Raw genomic sequence first — 26,113 nt, 5'->3', positions numbered from 1 at the left:
AATTGTTTAGAAAAAAAAAAACAATACTAATATGCATGTTTCAGTTTCTTTCCGTTTTTTATTTAATTTTTTTAAAAGGAATTTAATGTTATGTTTAATACCTATGGTATTTCTGTTTATAATTTATAAGAAATTTGCATCAATTAGAATATAATATTTATGCGTATTTTACGACCGGGCAATGCAGGGAGGTCTACTAGTGTATATATAAAAACAAAAACAAAAAAAAAAAAAAAGCAGGAAGGTAAGGCAATGGTTTAATATCTTTTGTCCAAAATTTGTCTATTTTTTATAAAAGCCTAAAAAAAATGCTATAGATTTTAATCAAAATTGGAATAAGGATTCTAGACATAAAGTATAGCGTAATTATATCTTGATTTGAATCTTTGTAGGGGGGACATAAAAGTGGTGTAGAACTGTTCTGTTAATGAAATTGATTTTACTTGTCCTGGGACTGGTATTCTTTTCATCTATCTATCTATATATATATAAGGCAAAATATGTGTTAGTGTGTGCACATTTTTTGTATGTCCAGCAAAGGCTTTTAGAAGGGGAAGCTCAGGGCAGTTATTGTTTCTTAGAACGTTTTATATGCTACGTAGATTATAATATCTACGGTTTACGAAACGAGGTCATGTCTATCTTTTATTTTAGCCACTTTTAGACGCTATTTTCACGGTATTTCCTGGTCTCCTCGTGTTTGTTTGGCTTTTCTGTATATAAGTGAAACTGAATCTGTAGCAAACGAACCTCCCTGGCACTCGTGCCAGGGATGTCCAGAAAGCAATGAGCTTTGATCAATGTGGGGAAAACTCCTCATATCAGACAATTGCTATTCATTTGGGCACTCCCCATTTTATGGGGGAGCTGGTCTTTCCCAACACCTTGGGGGAAATAAATAAATATGCAAAAACTGGCTTGCAGTGCAGCCAAAGTTATGTGCAGGATTTCATTCCCCTATGGCATGATGTTTGACCTCATTAAATTTATGCACCTGTGTGAACTTTCACTTAAATTTTTAATCATTTAATTTCAATCATTCTCAATTCTGCTACTCTCATAACGATGCGGTAAGTTATAAGACTATTCATCTCAAGGCTTCGAGTTCAAGCCTACCTACCTACCAAAACTTTTTTTCCTACTACACACACACACACACACACACACTGACAAACAAAAAGTACATAGCAAGCATACCCGGTGAACCAAGTGCAAGTGAAATACAAATGATTGCACTGAAAGGGACGGCTAGAATCCTGAAAAGATCTCTTGGTTGGATTCACTAAAATAGGGGTAAATGTCAGACATCTGGTTGGATGTCCCATCCCCTAGAAGAAAAAGTTTAAGAAAAATGAAAAAAAAAAAAAGTGAACACCCGGGCAACGTCGGGCACTCACGCTAGTCATATATAAAAACAAACAAAAAAAATAGGAAGGTGAAAGTAATGGTTATATATTTAATATTATTTGTCCAAAATTTGTCCAGTTTTTATAAAAGCCATAAAAAAAAAAAAAAAAGAAAATGTCTTTAATCGCATTTATTCAAATCTTTTCAAGACTTTTCCATTTAAAATGCTGCTCAGACTCTCAACTCCTTTCTACAATTTTTTATTTGATCCTTCGCATGATGTTGGCCGTCGTTTCTGGAGGCGGGGGACGGTGAAACATTTTATACCACATCCAAGTTGTGAAGCCAGTCAAAGTAAACCTGTATTAAAAAAAAAAAAAAAAAAAATCGGTTCAATTTGGAAAAAACGTACAACGAACATGTTTTACGTTTCTAAACTTTTTCACATGAGGATGGCGGAACATTATATTGATGAAAATCTCTCTACATTTATATAAAAGGAAACGTGTGTGCATACGCGAGTTCATTCCCTATGGACTCCTAAATGGCTGGGACGATGTTTTTGAAATTTCACACAAATTTATGTGCCTGACAGTGTTCTTAGATAGGTTTTGCATAAAGAAAAACAAATATTCAGATTATTTTATTTTTATTTTTTAATCCTTCAGGCTTCATAATTCACGTCTTCATTTTTTTGCAAACTCATCTTTTTATCCTAATCTTCATAGTTGTCACCATGTTTCGGCCAACTTATCCTTTGGCCTTCTTCAGGTGGTTAACTGCGATGGGATAGGAATGCTGAGTCTTGTAACTGCATCCCCAGTAATCACTGCTTTCCATAGTTGTTGTCTTACCACATTTTCGCCAACTAATTCTTTGGGCTGCTTTGAGTAGGATTGAAACCGCTATCTTCCGACAATGCTCACCTAAAACCATAGAGACTCAATGCCTCTATCCACTGTGCCACAGCAAGCCGGTAATTACTGGAGACGCAGTTACAAGACTCAGCATCCCTATCCTGTCACGAATAATCACCTGAAGAAGGCCAGAGGATAAGTTGGCTGAAACATGGTGAAAACAACTATGGAGATGAGGATAACAGTAAAAAAAAAAAAAGAGAAAGAAAACTGAATATACACACAAATATTCAGTTCAATTTGGCAAAAACATAGAATGAACATGTTTTATGTTTCTGAACTTTTTCAGATGAGGATGGCAGAACATTATAATATTGATGAAAATATCTCTACTATTATCTAAAAGGAACTCTGTGTGTGTGTGTGTGTGTGTGTGAGTGAGTTCGTTCCCTATGGACTCCTAAATGGCTGGGCCGATTTAAAAAAAAAAAAAAAAAATTTCACACAAATATACTTTATGTGCCTGGCAGTGTTCTTACATAGGTTTTGTATAGGAATGTCTTTGATAAACGTCGATAATAAAAAAAAAAGAAAGAAACCATGAAAGAAGGAACAAGAGATTATGAACACAGTTAATGCCTTATACAGCCTAACATCACAACTGCATTTGAGAAGTGCCATGAGGACGCACAAGCACAAAGGTCTGGCATATAAAATCAACAGTAGGTTCTTTGATATAACAGGGGCGCATCCAGAATGAGTGTTTTTGTTTAGAGTACAATTGAATCATGATACTTGACTTTTGTATTTTACACTTTAATTTAAGCTATTATATAAAAATAATTTTATAAACTCAGCAATAGGTTCTCTACAGTGCAATGTAAACTACAATGTATTACAGGCTAAGTGACTGCAGAGAGGCATGTGAAGCTTCCTCCCGATGCACTGCAGTGGGTCCCCTACTAGAACAAGCAATTAATTGTTTTGATTGAAAAATGGGCGATTTCATCGATTTTGATGACAATAAAATATGAAAAGGTGAAACTTTTTTTGATTTTCACTCAATCCCGGGCAACGTTGAGTTTTCCTGCTAGTTGTATATATCTATTAATGATGAGACGATTCCAATATTTTCTCTGATTCCGATAAAATTACTGATTCCATACTAAATTCCCGATTCCGATTCTTTATAAATCTCTAAATATTTAACTATAAAATTATTATTTTGTCCCGATTACAGTAGAAACACATCTTAAATGTTCTTAAATAGAGATTTTAGTCTTACGGGAAGTTTAAATCAATAACTATTTATTATTTTATTATTACTACAAGCAGTGGAAGATGTTTCTTAAACCAAAATCAAATAAAAAAGATAATTTAAGGAATTTGTTTTGGCATCGGAAAATAGGCTCAAATTTTTCGATTGCGATTCTGATACCCCAAAAAGCTCCGATTTTTTCCGATTCCGAGTAATCGTTCCAACACTAATATCTATACTTTGTTTTTTGTGTATTAATATTCATATTAAAACCTTCTTTTTTCTATTTATTTAAAAAGAAAATGCAACTATCATTTACAATTTTTTTTTGTTTTGTTGTGCTGGGCTTTAAAAAAAAACAACAAAATCTTCCTCAAATTTTTTTTTTTATAATTTTCTGTAAGGAGAGTGTATTGGTCAGTTCTTGTCCCGAATTCCAATATTAAAAAAAAAAAAAAAAAATCTGTATGATGTACTAGTGAAACAAAAATATCATATTCCAAAAATCATGTAAATTGATCAAATAGTTTTATTTTTAAATAAGAAAATCAAATTTTATGAATAACCGACGTGTGACTATCTTGCCCGTCATTTTGAAAACAATCTCAAGAAACAAAGGGAAATAACACAATAATAATTCAAACTTGCGACATTTATGTTGTAATGCCTATGAATTCCTATTAATTACTTAAAAATGATTTTCTTTATAAAAAATAAAACAACTTGATCAATTTACATGAGTTTTGGAATATGATCTTTTCGTTTCGTCATGGGTACATGCATCATACAGATTCTTCTTTATTTTTGTTTAAGGAGGGATTCTGGACAAAAACCCATTCCTCTTATATTAGCGAATAAAATTCAAGGGAGATAACTTAGATATCGATCCAAGGGAGATCACTCAAATGATTCTAAATCACCACTTTTGTCTAAATCTACCATCTTTTTTTTTTTAACTTCTTCTCTATCTCTCCCTCTCGTGTTGTGCAAATAATTCAAGGGAGATAATTCGGATATCTGTCGATAGAAATGAGATGCTGTAGTATAGAATGGAAACCACCACACAAAAGCAAAATTAAAACCTTTTTATAACAATAACAGAAAGGTTTGTTCAATACAGTTATCGACACCGTTTGATATAGGTAGAAGAACCTGATAGTGTCCGAGCGAGGAAAATGAAGAGTTCTAGTGGGCAGGGACAGGAGAAAGAAAAGAGATGTCTTTCTTTATTGTGCAACAGAGTGCATGTGTAAATGCCAAGTTGTGTGCAAAATGATGTCATGGCAGGGAAAAAGAAAAAGATATAAAAGGAATGTGCGCACACAGATGACAACATCTGAGACCACGTTAGAGACGTGGGTGACGTCACAGCCGTAATGAGAAGTCATGTGTGGCAGGAGAATGAGGAATAAAGGTCTTTTAGTAAAACCTGAAACAGCGAGTTGAATTTCTTTCCTATTCCTTGTCTTTGTCTCCTTTGCGACTGAGTCTACAATGTGTTGGGTCCCGAAAGTCTACATGTTAGCACATGTTTAAACGAAATGTGTGTAACATTAAAATAGTTGGCATTTAATGGTATTTTTTTGATTATTGATTTCCGATATTTATCACAGGTATTCCGATACAAAACCTGTATACGGACATTTCCAGACACAAAGTATTTTTGTGTGAAATTTCATAAAAATCGGCCGAGCGTTTTTGGAGTCCATAGGGAACACAAACGCACACAAAGTAGAGATTATATGATGAATGTGTTATATAAGTTAATACTGATGAGCTCAGAGAAAGAGGGAGATATGTGCAGATCAAGAGACTTCAATGATATTTCCACGTATGATGGCTGTATTCAAATTCCAAACCATGTGCGGATTGACATCACGACGAGGAAGAAATGAAAAAGACACAAAAAGAGAGGATCAGGATCACGTTAGAGAGAAGGATCACTATTATGTTAACGTTAGAGACGTACGTGAAGTCACGTGTGACCAGAGAATGAAGAATAAAGGTCTTTTATTAAAACCTGAAACAGTAAGTTGAATTTCTTTCCTATTCCTTGTCTTTGTCTCCTTTGGGACTAAGTCTACAACGTGTTGGATCCCGAATATCTACATGTTAGCACGCGTGTAAACGAAATGTGTGTAACGTTACAATAATTGCATACTATATATATTTTTTTAAATATAGTTATATAATACATATTTGAAATGCATTTTTTTTTTTTACCGATTGAAATAAAGATAAATTCTTAGGCTGGCATAAGGCCATTCTGTATTTTACATTTACTCGATTCGTAAGGTTATTTATGTGCAAGTGATTAAACCCGACTTGGGCTCATCTTACAAGATCTCAAGTTTTTATCAATAATCATTTTGGCTCTCATACTGCAATGTGAGATTTGAGAAATACTAAACAAAGGAACACATCTACTCTTGACCTATTAGTAAGTTAAAATCAAGTTAAAAGCCAAACGTACTTGTTCAAGAGGTTGCATGAACTCTTCTGTCTGAAGACAGTAATAGAAGGCATAATGCCCAAAAAGAAATATAAGAATTGATATTCTTAATTATCAAAGATACGTAAAACATGGGCGGAATGGGTCACCATAAAGGTTACTCTGTATAACATATTGTATGGGAAGTAAAAGTTTTTAAGTCTGATATTTGAGTAGAATTTAAATTTGGGTTAGCTTATGCATGTGTGCAATAACGTTTTTTTGTTTTGTTTAGGTGTTTTTAATGTTGAAGGTAACTCTATAATTTTTCCAACATTTTTAATAAGGAGACGAAATATACAATTAAGAAGGTGTCCAGAGCATTGCTGAAACTATCATTCACAAGAGGGGAGTTCTCAGCTGGTTTACTCGATAACTCCCCTCTCCTAACTATCTGGTCAGAGGTTTCAGAATTAGGTAATACAGGTTCTGACTATGTGGCATTGCTAAGCAAACAGAGGATCATATAATGCAGCACTGCTTTGTATGTTCTCTATTGGCCAACCAGTGCAGCTTAAAAGATCTTATAGAGTACAATAATAATGCAAAGAACTACATAAAATGTGTGAAATTGTCTTGTGACCACTTACTTCAAAGACACGGGTTTAGCCGATCCTTATGTATCCCATGGAGGTTACTCTGTATAACATATTGTATGGGAAGTAAAAGTTTTTAAGTCTGATATTTGAGTAGAATTTAGATTTGAGTCAGCTTATGCACATGGTCTTTTCTTAAAGCCTGAAACAGTAAGTTGAAGTTTTTTCCTATTCTTTGTCTCCTTTGCGACTGAGGTTAAACGTGTTAGGTCGTGTAACATTACGATTGCATCCAGGGTTCGTTTGTTGAATGATTGTGATTCCCACAGTACATCTTAAGAGGACAGACGAAATTAATACATCCTGCAAGCTGATTGGTCAGGGTGTGATAAAACCAACTAGCACAGACATTTCTGCATCAGAAAAAATTTATTTATGACTGAAAGATTGTCTATAGTTTTTATCCGGTTGATTGGTTGTTTTTGTTTTACGGCATATAAACCCTTTTCAGACAAACTCGACTAGCAGATAAATCACACCCCTATACAGTAGAGATCCCTAGATGTAAGAGAGCTTTCTACTCTTTCCCCAGAACTGCTAGACTTTGGAACTCCCTTCCGGGTCCCTGCTTTCCCAACTGTACTGACATGCAGAAGTTCAAATGTAATATGAACAGACATCTTGCTGCCCAACTCCCTACATAGTACCTCTGTAATTTATGTCCCTGATAGTAGCCCCCTACATCAAAGTGGCACTGTGCCTTGTTTGGGATGAAAATGTTATTAAAAAAAAAAATTAATGCCAAATCCAGTGTTTTTGAAGAAAATTGTTTTAATAGAATATATTTATTTTTTTCAAATCGGTTTCTATTCAACCCATTATTGGGACCCTAACAGGTGCTGCCACTCCGGGTCAGAGTGGACCTGGGAGCAATGGCAATTAAAAGGTGGCTCCACACTCTCCAAAGCCTGCAAGCTGGGGCCCCACCATCAGATATAATTTAAAGTCATATCCAGGATCAATTTTTATCTGGGAATTTTGCTTGTTCTCAAAAAGAGAAAAAAGGTTCAATTCGGAATTCTTCTCAACAATCAGCAATCTATTTCTTCTCCCTCACCGCCACCATTATAATTCTTTTTTTTTTTTCCTCTTCCTAACTGACAGCAACATCATGTGCACAAGATAATCTGTCACGGTAGTGGAACAAAAGAAAACGTTTTTTTAAATATTGCCACCTTGAACGACGATAGCGCCTGAATTTGAATTTATCTTATTTTTCATATCGAACAGGTTTCAGTTTTTTTTTTTTTTTTAATGCAGGAATCACCACTTATCAAGGCCTAGAGCCCACTCAAGGATAAGGGTTAATGGGTATACATTAGTCAATGGGATTATAGCGTAGTAAACATAAGTAGTGGGAATTTTGTAAATTGGATTACTTAGGGGGATGATTCATCAAGAACTTGTTTACGTTGGACTTGAAGACTCTCATGCCTTTCTACAGAGGGCACATGCTTTTCTACAGAGGGCATATGCCGACCTTTGGCGCTTAAAATTATTACTCTTACAATTCTGGAACAACAGTAGCATAAACTTTTAAACATTTTCTCAAATAAGTAAAAGAAAAAAAAAGAAAAAAGAAACATGGAAACTGCACCATCCAAAATGGGTTGATATGTTGTAAAACATACAAGTAATATAAATGTAATATTGAAAAGAGATAAAATAATAACAATAAAATAATTAATAACAATGCTATATTTTTGATTCTTTTTCATTATTGAATTTCAAGTGAAAACAATGGTATCTACTGGATTGTCATATTGCTGTAATGAAAATATCAAAAAATTACAAAAAAAAACCCGATAAAATAAAAAAATAATTATTAATGAAAATAGTTTTAAAAAAAAATTTCAAATGTGTATATAAATTAACAGTATAAATTCAAGGGTAGTAACTTGGTCCGTTTTATTACAATTAATGGTGGATGTCACGCAATCATCTATTCTACAAAGTATACGTTTTATATAATAACTAGCGGGGGTACCCGGCGTTGCCCGAGTGTTTGTTTCTGAGACGGGGGGGGGGGGGTTTTAAAAAATGTTATGGTAGGTAAGTAGGAAGGATCAAACCCGGAGTCATGAGTAAAAGTAGGAAAATAAAGTGTGAAAAAAACAAAAAAAAAAAAACATCTGCAACGTTAACAGTTCGGCCACCAAGAAAAGTCCATTCCAGTTGTTTAGGAAAAAAAAAAAAAAAAAAAACGACTACGGTAGGTCGGCACGAACGTGAAAATATAATGTGAATTGTCCAGCACGCTAACCACTATGCCACAGAGCACTGCAGCTTAGTTTAGTGATTTTAAATAACTTCACATGAAAGAACTACGAAGCCAAACCGGTGTTCTCTTCTCAACTGTTCCTTGTGAACGATCCCCAAACGGTGTTAAGTGGTGGCAGGGGGAGGAGGAATTTATTAGAGAGAAAATATTTTACCACTTCCATTGATCTTAACCGATTTTGGCCGTGACTTCTCAGCAGAAAAAGTATAGAAATCTAAGATTATCGAGGAATTTGAGAAATAATAAGCCTATAACACACCTCAGATATTGTTCTGCCATTTGTGCATATTATATTTGCATGAAATATCTTGATTTTTAATCCTATTAATGTCAAAATCAGACGGTAAAAAATGAGTTCATTTTATTTATATAGAGATAACGCAGTAATATTAAACTAGTTCTAACATGACAATTATGTAGATAGCATTTTTTATTGTTGAAATTGAGAAAAACAATAAGTAATTATTGCTTTTTTAATGAAAACTCATTTTTTCGGCCGTCGAATTTCGCTACAAGAATGAAGAAGAACCATATTTTTTTTATTATTTTTCTTGTGGAGAATAAAAAAAAAGGATACATAAAAATGATTTTTTAAAATGGTTAAATGAGAAAAAAAAATTTCACTTACCAAGTAAAGATATAAGTAAGATGATCATTTCGAAGAGAAACTCTTGTCTGTCCGCCTAAAGGACCACCTGTTACGCTGCTCTCTATCGAAACAAGAAAAAGAAATCAATGAAAAAGAAAAGTGATGGAAAAAGAAAGAAACATAATATTCAAAATTAAAAAGAAAAAGCGATGAAAAAATATTTAAAATTTAAAAAAGTGATAAAAAAAAAGAAATCATAATATTTAAAATTAAACAGAAAACATAATATTAAAAATTAAAAAGAAAAAGCGATGAAAAAATATTTAAAATTAAAAAAAAGTGATGAAAAAAAGAAATATTTAAAATTTTTAAAAGTGATGAAAAAAGACATCATAATATTTAACATTAAAAAAATGATGAAAAAAAAATTTAAAATAAAAAAGTGATGAAAAAAAAATATTTAAAATAAAAAAGTGATGAAAAAAAAATATTTAAAATAAAAAAGTGATGAAAAAAAAATATTTAAAATAAAAAAGTGATGAAAAAAAATATTTAAAATAAAAAAGTAATGAAAAAAATATTTAAAATAAAAAAGTGATGAAAAAAAATATTTAAAATAAAAAAGTGATGAAAAAAAAATATTTAAAATAAAAAAGTGATGAAAAAAAATATTTAAAATAAAAAAGTGATGAAAAAAAATATTTAAAATAAAAAAGTGATGAAAAAAAATATTTTAAATTTTAAAAAGTGATGAAAAAAAAAATAAATCATAATATTTAAATTAAAAAGAAAACGTGATGAAAAAAAGACATCATAATATTTAAAATTAAAAAGAAAATAAATGATAAAAAATGAAATCATAATATTTAAAATTAAAAAGAGAAACCATCTATGTATATAAGAGTCAGATATGCCCTGAGATGAAGTACTGCTGTCACATGTAGAGAGGTGCTGTTCAGAGTACCCTTTCTTGCTTCAAAAAAGTTCAAGATTGACTTCACAATCCAGTCGGAGATGATTTGTTCTCTATAGTTTTTTTCACAGAAGAGATATCACCAGTCTTTCTCTACTCTATCACTATTTTCATGAAAGGTGCTCAACTGAATTCCAATCTTTAGTTCCTTTATGTAAGACATTCGCAACAAGAACTCATCTTTTGCCACAACAGCAAAGAATTTTTCATTTCTTCTTCCATCTACCTAATATCAAACAATTTCCATAAACAGAGTTTCTTTTCAAGAAGCACCTATCTTACCTTGACAAAGTTCAAAATTGACTTCACAATCTAGTGTTGAATATGGAGATGTGGCGATGAACATTTGAAAACAGAGGTGTGCATACAGGCACATTCCAAATGGAGTTGATCTACATTTTTGTGTACCATAAAAATGACTGGAAGTGTACTTATCATGAAAACAAAGAACTGTTTACATTCCAGGGTCAGAAGTTATGAATTCCACAAAGCAAAATAGAAAAAGAGAATGTGGTATCTTGATGTTTATAATTCCAGGAATGTTGATTTATGACTATATAAGAGAAAAATAAACAAAAAAGAGAAGAGAGCAGACTGACAGTGGCGAGCAAAATTGACATTTTGACACCTCTTCGTCAGTGAGCCACACATTAACCAACTCCACACAACTAACATCTCTCTCTTTGTCAATAAACAAGAAGTTTAATTGTAAGTAAAACATATGTTGATAAATTCGTCTTTGTTGATTTTGAGAATAGCAACAAAAGAATTGTCAGGTGCATATATGATTTTAGCAAGCATTTGAAGTGCAGCTAGAAAATTATATATACATTCAGCAACACGACATTGGTGGGAGGTGATCTCTTCTCTTCTTTGTAGTCTCCTTTTTAACAGATGAGATTCCAACAGTCTTTCTCTGCTTTATTATTATTTCTAAAGGTGCTCAACCCGAGTTCCAATCTTTGATTCCTTTATGTAAGACATTCACAACAAGAATTGATCTTTTTGCCACAACTGCAAAGAATGTTTCTTTTCTTCCGTGTGCCTAATATCAAACAATTTCCATGGACAGAGTTTCTTTTCAAGAAGTCCCTATTTGTGGATCAAATTACCACAGAACTACTTTCCTGCATGGCCTTCTTCAAATCCAATATCAACAAATACTTGTCATAAACAGTCTTAATAAATAACCAAATTTTGTTCATTCCATTTATCATTTTCAATTCCTCTCATCAATCAACAATCTATACATCTCATTAATTTTTATCCATGAGTGGCTTTTAGCCATGATAAATGGTGATTCGTTAGTAAAAAGAAACAAGGTATGATTTCAAGTTGATTGAAATATTAATTGTAACGTAGTTTGTAACTAAGTGATCATCAATATGAAGTTTAGAGTATTTTCCCCTCCAACCTTATAGCTCACTGGACAATCAAGTGTAGCTAATATGAATTAATCATTCACCTGCTAAAAGATCCTGTATTAAATTAATTGAATAATAAATACAATTCGCATGCAAGATGGTTTTCTTTTACAGTTACTGAAATCGTTATTCGTCTGGGAGGACAGCAATACAAACAAAGACAGATTTAAAAAGACCAACAGGTCAAATGATGTGGGTATCTACCTAGACCTGACCTGATGTGTCATTTGATGTGTGTAGGATAAGTAATATCAGAAAAATCTAAAGTGAAGTTACTTTTTGAAGCCAATAAGTCACTATTAAAGCTTAAATCAAAGACAGGTGTCATATCCTTTCCATAGCTGGGAAATTCTTCAAATTTGAGTGTGTTTACTATTCTGATGCTACCTATGCCAGCTTGGAGGATAGTTCCTCACATGGTGGATTTATCATCTTTGTTTATGGTAAGATGAATGGACTGGCTCCTATATGTTGGTTATCAAAAAAACTTGACTGAGTAACAAAAAGCCCGTTGCCATCAGAGACTCTTGCACTCAGTGAAGCTACTGATACAGGTGTATTGATAGCTGCGATGCTGCAAGAAATTTTCAGACTACCCAAGTTGTCTGAAGTACTTTGCAAAACAGACAACACATCTTTGGTAAAGATTTTAAAATCATCAAATCTTGTAAGTGACAGACATTTGAGAGTTGATGTGGCCAGAGTAAAGGGATATTGGGGTAAAGGTAGAAATCCAAACTGAATGGATCAGGGGACAGGAACAGGTCTTTAGAGTTTGTGCTTTTGGGGCACAACCTAAGAAAATAAATAACTCAACACAATCTACTGAAACAACAAACACAACAACTTCAATAAACGTAACAAAGAAAAGAAGGTTTATTCTGGCGAATGTTCACAGGGAGATATATTCCTGGTCAAAACTGGACTCTGGCCACCTGGTGCAGTTATGGTAGTTATTCCCAGTGGGAATTGTTGATACCGGATGAGATGACACAGAGATGGAGAGAGCGAGGAAAGGATCCGATCTGCTTGGCGTCTCTCTTAGTAAGGAGTTTTTTTTCCTTCAAACCGGAAGCTGTCCGAGTTCCTTAAGCGATAGAAAGGATCAATGTGCCACACCTCTGATTGGTCAGTCTGTGGTCAAATCGCACAGGGAAGAGGCATTCATTTGCGAAAGAAAAAAGTTCCATTTGTTGCAGACTGTTTAACAAAGATGAGAGTCTCTATTGAAATTTCTTAGAGACTTGTTGCGTTAATTACCCATTTTGTTTGAGTTTTTTTTTTCCTTTTTTTTGGACCTTTGACTTACACCTGACACCAGAAATGTTAAAATTGGAGTTATCAAACTTGGTAGCCTTCTTCTATATATTTAGCTATTTCCCTTGTCTCGAGTGGATATTCAATATGGCGTCAGGCCAACAGTAACATGTTTATTCTGTTTTGGGATGTACTAAAGGAACTAACAAGTAAAGCTTAAATCCAAAATAACATTTCTGTTGGTCTGTAAAGCATGTTGGTCTGAAATAGCATTTCTGTTGGTCTGTAAAGCATGTTGGTCTGAAATAGCATTTCTGTTGGTCTGTAAAGCATGTTGGTCTGAAATAGCATTTCTGTTGGTCTGTAAAGCATGTTGGTCTGAAATAGCATTTCTGTTGGTCTGTAAAGCATGTTGGTCTGAAATAGCATTTCTGTTGGTCTGTAAAGCATGTTGGTCTGAAATAGCATTTCTGTTGGTCTGTTTAGCATGTTGGTCTGAAATAGCATTTCTGTTGGTCTGTAAAGCATGTTGGTCTGAAATAGCATTTCTGTTGGTCTGTTTAGCATGTTGGTCTGAAATAGCATTTCTGTTGGTCTGTAAAGCATGTTGGTCTGAAATAGCATTTCTGTTGGTCTGTAAAGCATGTTGGTCTGAAATAGCATTTCTGTTGGTCTGTAAAGCATGTTGGTCTGAAATAGCATTTCTGTTGGTCTGTTTAGCATGTTGGTCTGAAATAGCATTTCTGTTGGTCTGTAAAGCATGTTGGTCTGAAATAGCATTTCTGTTGGTCTGTAAAGCATGTTGGTCTGAAATAGCATTTCTGTTGGTCTGTAAAGCATGTTGGTCTGAAATAACATTTCTGTTGGTCTGTAAAGCATGTTGGTCTGAAATAGCATTTCTGTTGGTCTGTTTAGCATGTTGGTCTGAAATAGCATTTCTGTTGGTCTGTTTAGCATGTTGGTCTGAAATAGCATTTCTGTTGGTCTGTAAAGCATGTTGGTCTGAAATAGCATTTCTGTTGGTCTGTTTAGCATGTTGGTCTGAAATAGCATTTCTGTTGGTCTGTTTAGCATGTTGGTCTGAAATAGCATTTCTGTTGGTCTGTAAAGCATGTTGGTCTGAAATAGCATTTCTGTTGGTCTGTTTAGCATGTTGGTCTGAAATAGCATTTCTGTTGGTCTGTAAAGCATGTTGGTCTGAAATAGCATTTCTGTTGGTCTGTTTAGCATGTTGGTCTGAAATAGCATTTCTGTTGGTCTGTAAAGCATGTTGGTCTGAAATAGCATTTCTGTTGGTCTGTAAAGCATGTTGGTCTGAAATAGCATTTCTGTTGGTCTGTAAAGCATGTTGGTCTGAAATAGCATTTCTGTTGGTCTGTAAAGCATGTTGGTCTGAAATAGCATTTCTGTTGGTCTGTCAGGTTTTAGTTTAAAACTAAACTATTATCATAGCACAATGCACAGATTTTATGCACATATCTTAAAAATATTTGTACATTTTTTTTAATTCAAAGGGAAAATACAAACATTGTTTTTACTTACTGTAGTCTGCATCTAAAAAGATGGGGGCACAACCAACTGATTCAGCCATTGCTTCAACATCTCGTTGTAGCCAATAACCATGTGATTCAGGATTGTTCTTGGGGGTAAATGGACGTCTCTGAATAAAACAATGTCAAAATATATATTTTTTGTTTTCAAATGTAAATATCACTATTTATTACTACATATTATTACTATATCTATTTATATATCTATCAATCTGCCTATCTATCTATTATGTAAATTTAGAAACTTAGCCTGTGTGTCTGTGAGTTCATTCTATATGGACTCCAAAATGGTTAGGTTGATTTTTATTAAATTTCACATGAAGGTACAGTGTTCTTAGATAGGTTTTGTACTGGAATGTCTCTGATAAGTATCGCTAATTGAAAAAAATTGATGAAAGAAGGAACAGGCGATTTTAACCAACGTTAACACCTTACACAGCCTAACATCACAAGTGCATTTGAAAAGTTTTAATATCAAATAAGCCGGAAGACCCAACATATAAAATCAACAGTAGGTTCTTTGATATGACAGGGGCGCATTTGAAATGAATTTCTGGTTAAAACAATTTCACAATGATACTTGGCTTTTTCATTTTAAACTTTAATGCAAGCCATTATATATTAAAAATTTTTTTATAAAATCAACAGTAGGTTCTCTACAAGGAAATGTAGACTATAAAATATTGTGAACTTGGTCACTGCAAGAGTCATGTGAAGCTTCCTCCAGGCGCATCATGATGGGTCCCCAATTAGAGTATGCAATCAATTGAATTGAATGAAAAACAGGCAATTTCATTGCTTTCGATGACAATAAAAATATGTGAGTGTGAAACATCCGTTGATAATTATTCAATACCGAGCAACGTCAGGCCACCAGGCTAGTATATATGTTTACTACTGACTTATAGTCATTCAGTATTGTCATTTATTCTTTTTATCTTGAGTTGTTTTTCTACAAAACTACACTGTCGTAACCTTCAAACACAACTCCTTATATATCCTATTTATTCTTTTGTAAAAGTGATTTCGATAATGTGTAGACACAATAGTATAAAAAGAAAATGTCTGCCGAGTTTGAATTTACAGAAATCTTTACTCCACATATCTATATATAAAAGTGAAAATGTCTGTGTGTGTGTCTGTCTGTGTACACTTCCCTACCAAATTACTCTGTCAATTTTCGGTCTACAGACTCGAGATTTAACATAAGGGGTATTGAGATTTGGGAAAATCTTTTTAATCGCTTTTCGGCCAGAAATTTGGCCGCTTAGGGGTCAAAGTTCAACGATTTGACCATTGAGAATTCTACCACACTGCTCCACCAATTTTGGGTCTAAACACTTGAAATTTTAGATATAGGTTACTTAGACATGGATCTAACTTTATAATTTGATTTGAGCCCAAAACAATAAATGTTAAAGGGTCAAAATTGGGGTCAAAGTTAAAAAATTTTATGTTTGCTGTCTTTACCAACTTTTCTATGATAGTTAAGGGAGCCTATTATATAGAAAGGCATTACCATACATATTCGCACTTTTTAATATATACATATGCACATAAAGGTATGAACAGTACATAGGGGCCCAGCAAAGCCGAGTGGAACAGCTAGTAAATTATACAGATAATTGTTCGTAAGTTTTTTTTTATATTGAATAATGAAATTCATCTTTTCAACATTTCCATTCTAAACCAGCAATTGACTGCATTCAATGGTAAATTATAGATTTTGCATCTCCAAGAATTAGCTATTAACCAATGCTCAGCAATTCACAGAATTATTTAACATCTGCCAGACAGCTCTACGAATATGTGATGAATGTATTAAAAAAAAAATTTAAACATTTAAATGTTTTTATTAGTATTTTTATCATTTCAAATAAATGTTTAAAACCATTTGTTTTACAGTTGTATGCAAGAAATGCAGGATTAACAAGTAATTCTTTTAAGAAAACACCACTATTCTAAGTTTTTTTTTATTACTTGGTCTCATATTGCAAATGTTATTTTAAACTTTTCTTTTAAAGCAAAACCTGTAAACATGATTAGTTAATGTGAAGATAGCATTCAAGAAAGAAAATGGCCGCTGAGTTCAAGTTTTATGTAAAAACTGAAACTGAAAGAAATCCTTACTGCATGCATAAATTATAAAGATAATTATTCGTAAGAAAAACAAAGGATTAAACTTTATTCCCTCTTTTTGATAGAGTAATATAAAAGGGGGATAATTTTAATTGTTGTTTGCTAGATTTATTAAACTGTTAGTACATATCTTCATTACCTTCACCATTCTGTAAAAAACAAAATGGCTGCTGAGTTTGGGTTTTATATAAAAACTGAAACTAAAAGAAATCCTTACTCCATGTATAAATTATAAAAAAAGAGGTTTTTCATCCTGGACAGTAAACTCCATCTTTTGAACATTTTCATCAATTGACTGCAAATAATGGTTCAATGTGCATGGTAAATTATAGATTTCATATCTCCAAGAATTGACTATTAATCGATGCTTGGCAATCCGTCTACTCTTTTCAAAATTGTCAGACACCTTCATGACAAGTTAAAATTATGTTTGATTTCATAACGACTCAAGAAATCGTTGTCATAAACATCATATACAAGACTTGTTGGAAGCATTCTCAGCAGCTATTTTCTTTTGAGGCGGCCGTGTCGTTACTACATGATTATATTTAAAATTATTTCCGACCAACTAACACACTTATTTGCAGTGATCATGCAATTATACGATAGATATGCACCTCAAAGCTTGCTGATAGAACCCTTCTCAATGAACTGAGATCCTGGCTTGACCACCATTCAGTAGACGAAACCTTATACTGCAATAGACTGAGACAGCTTGGCCATATCCAATGCATGGTAGTTGACTAGTGGCCAAGAAAAATCATTAACTTTGATGTTCCTGGATCCAAGCGGTCAACTTAGAGGTGAAGTGGCAACATCAAGCAGAACCTGAATATAGAGTGTATGACTGGTTTAAAGGATGTCGTCACAGACTATGAGATCAGCTGTGTCACTTTAAATTATGCACTAATATTAAGAATTGTATGAAGCCACAAATTTGACCCTACTGAACAAAAAAAGCAACTTATGTTAAATTAAATTTAAACAATCATTTACAATAGGTTTGTTTCAGCATTAAATAACTCCAAAATGTGTTGATATGCCACAAAACAGACGAATGATAGCAATTAAGAAATAGTTTACAACAAATACATATTTATGAACATTTCTATCCTAAACCATGAATTGACTGCATTCAATGATAAATTATAGGTTTCACATCTCCAAGAATTAGCTATTAACTAATGCTTAGCAATCTACTAAATTATTTTAAAACTGACAGACAGCTCCATGACAAGTTGGAATGTTATTTCTTCAGTCGGGATGAAATCATCATCATAAATAAAATTTACAAGACTTGTTGGACACATTCTAAGAATTCAACGTCCATTTTCTTTCTATGCCAGTGTGTTTACGCATTACTGTGATTTTGAATGGCACATATCTTCCATTGAATTTTATTTCCAAATATATAACCATTTTTTTAGAAGAAATAAAAAAAAGTGGAGATGAGCCAATAAGAGAAACAAAATTGTAAGTAAAAAGACAATAAAAGTGTGGTGACAAAGGTTCACAAGTGAATAGACAATACAATAGACAATACAAGTGAATAGACAATACAAGTGAATAGACAATACAAATGAATAGGCAATACAATAGACAATACAAGTGAATGGACAATATAATGGACAATACAAGTGAATAGACAATACAAGTGAATGGACAATACAATAGACAATACAAGTGAATGGACAATACAATAGACAATACAAGTGAATGGACAATACAATAGACAATACAAGTGAATGGACAATACAATAGGCAATACAAGTGAATGGACAATACAATGGACAATACAATAAACAATACAAGTGAATGAACAATACAATAGACAATACAAGTGAATGGACAATACAAAAGACAATACAATGGACAATACAAGTGAATGGACAATACAATTGACAATACAAGTGAATGGACAATACAATAGACAATATGAGTGGACAAGACAAAGGTGATTTCAGAAATTCTCTAGTGGTCATGAGAGACTTTGCTATATGAGATCTTAGAATTAAAAAAAAAATTTTTTTATTGCATTTTAACCTCAAATAAGGCACGGGCCACTTTGATGTAGGGTGCTACTAGCTGGAACATTTGCAGGGAAACTATGTAGGGAGTTGTGCAGCAAGATGTCTGTTTACATTACACTTGAACTTCTGCTTGGCAGTATAGTTAGAGAAACAAGGACTTGGAAGGGAATTTCAAAATCTAGCAGTTCTAGGGAAGAAACTATTAGAGTAAAAGGCTTTCTGGCCTCTGGGGATGTCTACTGTGTAGGGGTGTGATTTTACTGCTTGTCAGGTTTTTTTTTTGGGGGGGGGGGTATTTACGTTAAGGGGGTACAAGTACAAGTAGTTTGTCAGAGCATCTACCATTAAAATACTTGTAAAACAGGCAGAGGGATGCAACATTTCGTCAATGGGACAGAGGTTGAAGCCTAGCTGATATTTATATTTAAAACAATGAGAAAACAATTAGAAATAGCTGGGTATATTGAAATAAATTACTTACTGGATCGGTATGTCGTACAACGCCAACGATGTCTACCTCTCCTGTAATCTGAAAAAAAAAATGAAATAAAACGTTCAGCTTCGCTTCTCATGTTACTGATGAGAAAGAATTTGAATTAATTGTATTTCATCATTTGGTGAAATAAAAATTCTTCATATCTGTGTATTATATATATACTAGCAAAGATACCCGCGCTTCGTGCGGGACTTTGCTGTACCCATTTCCCAGGCACTGTTGCAGTAAGTGGAAGTTATAAGAGCAATTATTGCTTAAGGTGTTTAAAATTTTTTAAGAACCTCATGAAGTGACTGAAATCCAACTATGAACTTTAAAACAAATAGATTATATCAAAGTTTACACTTATATTGTTACGCATAAAAACTGAAACAATTACAATGTTTAACATTTATAGCAAAGATACCCCAACTTAGTGTGCACCTTCCCTAGATGGCAGAGTTGATGAAGAGCCACATCAAATATGATCTTAACCTTTAACCATGATGTTGAAAAATGATGTTGGTTGGTTATTTTTGTTTTATGGCATATCAACCTTTTCCAGGTTATTTAATGCCGAATCCAGTGATTTTGAAGAAAATTTTTCTAATAGAATATATTTTTTTAATATTTTTATTTAACCCATAGTTGGGACCCTAACAGATATTACCACTCTTGGTCAGAGTGGACCTGGGAGTAATGGCAATTAAAAGGGTGGCTCCACACTCCCCAAAGTCCATAAGCTGGGGCTTCACCATCGGATATAGTTTAAGGTCATATCCAAAAAATGATGTGCACCATCCCTAGGTCGGAGACCATCATCATGTCAGGTTATGATTGGTCCAGTGGTGTCAACTGTAGGAGGGTTGTACACACAGATACACATGAACACTATTATTTTATATAAATAGATTTGGTGCTTATATATGTAAACACACGGATGAAAATCGTGTTTCAAGTAAAAACTCTTTAACTTGAATTGCAAACATGAGACAGATTCACCGGCTCAAATATTAGAACAGTACTTCGTACATAGTCTGATAGATTTGTAGAGATAAATTGATCCCTGTCTAGCATCAATCGAAATGAATCGCTCTCATCTTGAGGAGGCTCCATGTTTTGACAACCTTCTACGTCTGACCTTTACTCCTGATCTGAGATGGAACATGTACATCAAATCCATTACCAAGACTGCTGGAAAAATGGTGGGATCATTCTACCATTCCAGTAGATATCTCACAGCTGATGCAATTCTCTACACGTATAAGAGCCAAGTACGTCCAAGGATGGAGTACTGTTGCCACATCTGGGCAGGAGCTGCTAGAAACATTTATCCTGCCTTGAAAGAGTTCAAAATAGTCTTCGTAGCCTAGTGGGGGGATGCCCTTTTCTCTTCCCTGGAATCTCTTTCCCACAGAAGAGACGTTGTGAGCCTGTCTCTGCTTTATCGTTATTTCATGGCAAGTGCTCATCTGAGATCCAATCTATGTCCTCCCTGTTCTAACTTTCATAAAAAACACCCATCTAGCTGAAACCACTAGCAATAATTTCCCCCACTCTTTATCTTTGCCTAAACCTAAACATAGATTCCATGAACAAAGGTTCTTTCTTAGAACTGCACGCCTGTGAAACTCTGTTGTTTTCCTGCTTTCCAACTGACTACAATATGGTTGTCTTCAAGTCCAACATAAACAAATTCTTGATGAGCAATCCTCTTAAGTAATCCAATTTATCGAATTTCCACTACTAACGATAACTACGACACGTTCCCTTTGACCACTGTACACTCATTAACTCTTATCCTTGAATGGCCTCTGGGCCTTGATAAGTAGTGACTCCTTTGTAAAATAAAAAAAAAACCTCAGGTGTGAGAAAGTGTTTAGAATGATAGAGAGAACCGATTTTACAAGAAGCAAAAATGTAACAGAGTATGGACACACGTACGGCAAGAGCAGCAGCCAACGTATATAAATGACCAGGCTATGTGCAAGGTGAGGTCACAGCAAAGAAAAAGGAAAAAAAAAAGATTATAGAAAGCAAAAAACATGGACCCTTGAGTTAAGAAAAGAAGAGCGATAGATGTATTATACAGTTGGGTTGAGAGCGACAGGAAAAGACGTGTCATAAACATGGTCAGGCAAAGATACAGTACCACGTATTTGACACGGCAGAATCTTAAACGCATAGGAGTACAAAAAGACTTTTGAACAAGAAACCAGGTGTTATTTTTTCAAGTACCTGTAAATAAATGTCTGTTATCTAAACTGAAAAAAAAAGTGAGTCGAATTCTTTCCTTGTTTTTGTTTTCTTGCGACTATCTGCATACAATATGTGGGTCGCAAGGGTGGACATGTTACAACTACATTACAGAAAGAGCAACGGATCTAATATATCAACTCCAAAAAAAGATTTAATAAGAAAGACAAAGAAGTTCCAGAGTCGATTTCAGCAGAACAGCAGAACAAGCCATGAGAATTTCAAGAAGAAAAAGGACACGACTATGATTGAAAACCACAAGCTGACTCTTAAAAGAGTAAGAACAAAACAAACAATTTCGTACCCCAATCCAAAACTGAACCTAGATTAGCTTCTAGATCAGTTGCAGATTTCAACTGATCCGATGGAGATAGCAATAGCAACACTAGAATAAAGAGTAGAATTATCAGCATAAAGCAAAGCTTCTTTCTTAGAACTGCATGCCTGTGGAACTCTGTTCCGCTTGCCTGCTTCCCACCTGACTTCAACCTGGATGTCTTCAAGTCCAACGTAAACAAATTTCTGAGGAACCGCCCCCTTAAGTAGACATTTTTAGTAAATCCCCACATTAACATACTGTACATGTAATAACCCTTATCCCTGAGTGGCTTACGGGCCTTGATAAGTGGTGATCACCTTGTAAAAAAAAAAAAAATGTTAATTTTCTGAATAATATACCCTGGCCCATTGGATCTTCCCATTCTTCTAGCCCTTATCAAGTAATTGCCTTTTATGGTCTTGAATTTGAGATTTTTACTCTCAACCATGTTTTGATTATGGCTGATGCAAGAACACTAAATGTATTATTTGGATTATATGTTGCATCTAAAAGAAAAAAACAGAGACTGACAACACTCCCATGACATTCACGTTATTAGTACAACTTCTTACTTTCGGTGTGTTCTCTTTGCTGCCAAACACTTTGGCTCATTCTCCTCTACAATCCAATTAGCTCACGAATCAAAATGAAAAATCCTACTACTTCGTCGTTTTGACTTCTAGTCCATGATGTCATATCTTGACACATACTTCTAATTTTCTACTTCATCTAACCTTATGTAAAAAACAAAAAAACTCCATTTTTAAAATGCCCATGACAAATAATTGCTACAATGTCGTTAAACCATCAGCTGATAATCCTAGACAATGCAAGACTGAATTTAGGTGAGCTAAAAATGTTGTTGCTATTTACTTGCCTCTCCGCGAAGGCAGAGTTAGACACAAGGTCGGTTTTTAATGTGGGGAAAATCCAGCTCTCCAAAAATGGCCACTTTGGATAAGAATAAAAATAGTCTCAGTCATGAAGGATTTCTCTTCCACTGATCAAGGACAGAAAAGGTGAACAGTAATATCAGAACAAATACTAGCCAAAAGGCCAAGCACAAAAAAAATTTTATTCACAAAATATAAACTTACCTGCCCTTCTGATCTGGTTGCAGGATCTTTCTTTTTTATAGACACCCAACCACGATTTACTAAAATCGTTAAGCTGAAAATATAACCAAGTTAGACTTTTTTCAAAATGCATTGTTTATATATGGCGCAAACTAAAAGTGCTTGAAAATAGCAAAATCGTGTCTGTGTGTCATCAGAAATTTATTAAACAAAAAGAAAAAAAAAAATCTGAAAATGTTGGTATTTTGTATCCGTTGATTATCACAATATTGTTTTTCCATATTTGATTTTGAAAATAGGTGAATGATAATGTCTTTAGCAAATAAAGGTGGGGGGATGAAACCAGCAAAACATTTACACATACGTGATACTAGAAACGTTACCCTGCTCCCCCCAAATGTTGGGGAGTGGGAAGAAAGAGAAAAAGTATGATATAACAAAAGAGGATATAAGTTTATTCGGAACAAAGGTATCAGAAACAATGGAGAGGAGGATGCTCATCAGAGTAGGCAGGGGTAGCTGAAGTGGTATTGTTAAGCAAGGTGGGGCAGTTATTTTAGAACAATAGACTGAACATGGGATTGGTCACTATATTTTAGAGTTAGTGTGTGGACGGTTTTTAGATGCCGCTGTAATTAAAGTATGTCAGATGACCAGATCAAAAGACCTGAGATATATTTAGGATTGGTAAGGGGTTTTATAAGTCCAGTTGATGACAATGTCTGATTGATAACGTGAGTTGAGAATTGAACACAGTAGAATGCAAAGCGTAACTCAGAGCAAATGGAGAAATTAATTGATTACTTAATGAAAAAGAGGCCTCAACAGAAGACTGCTAAAATATGGACGTTATCACTTAGAAGGTCATTTCCCACGATTGTGTCACACACACATACACTTAGAGTGCAACCAAAAAGTGTCCAAGTTTGTGTTTTCCTTTGGAATTATTTTGTATTTTTTTTATATACTTGTGAACCCGTGTGCACCTCCACAATAGCTGCCAGTGTGAGAGATGAATATATAGTCACAGCAAGAGAAGACGAAGAAGAAATCCACGATACACAACATTAAGGTTGGCCATTTTTTTTCGAGTTTTTTCACATACAGTTTTATTTTTGTTAATACAATTAATAGAAAAGCAAACAGAAATAAAGTGAATGATTTTCTAAAGTATCCCCCATAAAGAAAAATCCGTGACACATCTGACTAGCTACTACATTGTATTCACTGTTGAAATCTCTAGATTCTTTTTGACTTTGTCAAGCTGGCCTAATGGTTATTGGTTTTGGTTTTGATCTCAACTCGAGTATTGTTTTTTTTACTTACAAGAAGTGAACTGTTTCTTTTCTTGAACCCTTGCCTTGGAATTTGCTTCCTGCTCTCTTGAGAATACCAACATGCTGACATTTAACATAATGTGAACAAATATCCTACTGTTAACTCCCTATCCAGGTGCTCCCCCACTGGATAAATCTGGTCCTTAGCACTGCAGCCCCTTAAAATTCATTGGTAATATGTTGCATTTGGGTGAATGAAAGTAAAATTTGAAAAACATTATAGAATATTTAAAGTTAACTGTTTTTAAATTATAGGATTTTTAAATTTAAAAAAATTATAGAATTTTTTAGGTTAATTTAAAAAAAAATTTAGTATTTTAAAAACGTATAGTATTTTTTAAGTTTATTTTTAAAACGATTATAGAATTTTTTAAATTAATTTTTTAGAATTATAGAATTTTGAAAGTTAATTTTTTAGAATTATAGAATTTTGAAAGTTAATTTTTTTAAATTAAAGAATTTTGAAAGTTAATTTTTTTAAATTAAAGAATTTTGAAAGTTAATTTTTTTAAATTAAAGAATTTTGAAAGTTAATTTTTTTAAATTAAAGAATTTTGAAAGTTAATTTTTTTTAATTATAGGATTTTGAAAGTTAATTTTTTTTAATTATAGGATTTTGAAAGTTAATTTTAATCATTACAGCATTGGCTGGTCTTTAAATTATCAATTGAACCAAATTATTATAAAATCATAAGTAATTTTTTTATTTAAAGACCATGTGTTTTTTTTTTATATTGAAAAAGATAAATAAATAAAAAGAGAAAGTTTACTTACTCTCGACCAGAAATTTTAAAAGGTGTCACAATGTTTAAGCCGACCTTGGTGATACTGTCAATGTTCCCATGAGTAGTGCCAGGAGAGTCATCAATAATATTTGACCTCGGTCCTATCGCCATCTCATGATCATGATCGAAAGTGCCTTTCACTGACACTCGACGATACTCAAAATCCTTTAACTCCTCCAAACTGAAAAAAATAAGATGAAAAATAAATTTATTTAATTTCAACTGAAAATAATAAAAAAAAAAAATAAAGATTCTTTTACTTATTCTAATCTATATATCTATAAAAGTTATAAAAGTAAGAATGTGTATGTATCTGTGTGTGTGAGGACACTTCTTAACCTATATACTCAATGAATTTTGATCTACAGACTTTAAATTTGGTATATAAGGTATTCAGACATATGGAAAACTTTTTAACCAACTTTTATCTGAAAAAAAAAAAGGGCTCTCCTAAGAGGTCAGGATTGAAAAATTGGTATGTGGTGGTGATTGGATTTTTATCAGTTTTCAACTGTTCCATGACTGCACATGCACAGTCGTGAAACATGACAGCTTCTTTATGTTAAGTATAAATTTGTTTGGAAACACTTTTTAAAGATCATGTCAAGCTGGCCTAATGGTTATTGTACTTGACTCACTGTTTTGGTTTTGATCTCAGCTCGATTATTTTTTTTTTTTTTACTTACAAGAAGCGAACTGTTTTGAAAAAACATAATACTTGGATGCACATGTCTCGGTTTATTTTCGTTTTTTTTTTTTTTACTTATTTTTTTTAAAAGTAATTTAACATTACATTTAATACCAAGCAACACTGGGTACATCTGCTAGTTAGTAAATATTATTTTACTAGCCGAGTTTTGACGAGGAGATACCTTGGGCTAAACCAAATTTTGAGTAAATAATTTATTTAGATGATTTAGTCATAAAAATACATCTATGTATTTTAAAAAATTTATTTTAATTTTCAATTTGAAAATATTAGAAAACCAAAAAATGTTATGAAATATTTTATTAAATTATTAAAATCAACTTTTATATATAGATTTTTTTTTTTCAGAAACTTTCAATGTAAT

The 26,113-nt window shown here is 33.3% G+C and overlaps 1 protein-coding gene across 1 annotated transcript in view; it reads right to left on the bottom strand.

Moving 5' to 3' along the window:
* Positions 1-1,431: 1,431 nt before the first annotated feature.
* The window catches only part of LOC145254798 (surfeit locus protein 1-like), a 45,722-nt gene continuing 21,040 nt past the window's right edge, over positions 1,432-26,113 (bottom strand). Inside the window, exons 4-9 of the mRNA XM_080113585.1 lie at positions 25,030-25,221; positions 22,940-23,012; positions 19,274-19,321; positions 14,616-14,733; positions 9,459-9,540; positions 1,432-1,707 (exon numbers count right to left, since the gene is read on the bottom strand). Of these exons, the coding sequence (XP_079969711.1) occupies positions 1,608-1,707; positions 9,459-9,540; positions 14,616-14,733; positions 19,274-19,321; positions 22,940-23,012; positions 25,030-25,221 (613 nt within the window). The 3' untranslated portion in view covers positions 1,432-1,607. The remainder of the gene's footprint in view (positions 1,708-9,458; positions 9,541-14,615; positions 14,734-19,273; positions 19,322-22,939; positions 23,013-25,029; positions 25,222-26,113) is intronic.

Source organism: Euprymna scolopes, chromosome 30 (genome assembly GCF_053919585.1).
Source record: "Euprymna scolopes isolate OS-2025 chromosome 30, ASM5391958v1, whole genome shotgun sequence".
In the NCBI taxonomy this organism is placed as follows: Eukaryota; Metazoa; Mollusca; class Cephalopoda; order Sepiida; family Sepiolidae; genus Euprymna; species Euprymna scolopes.
Note: the sequence above shows the minus strand (reverse complement) of the source record. Positions and strands in the feature narration are given on the sequence as shown.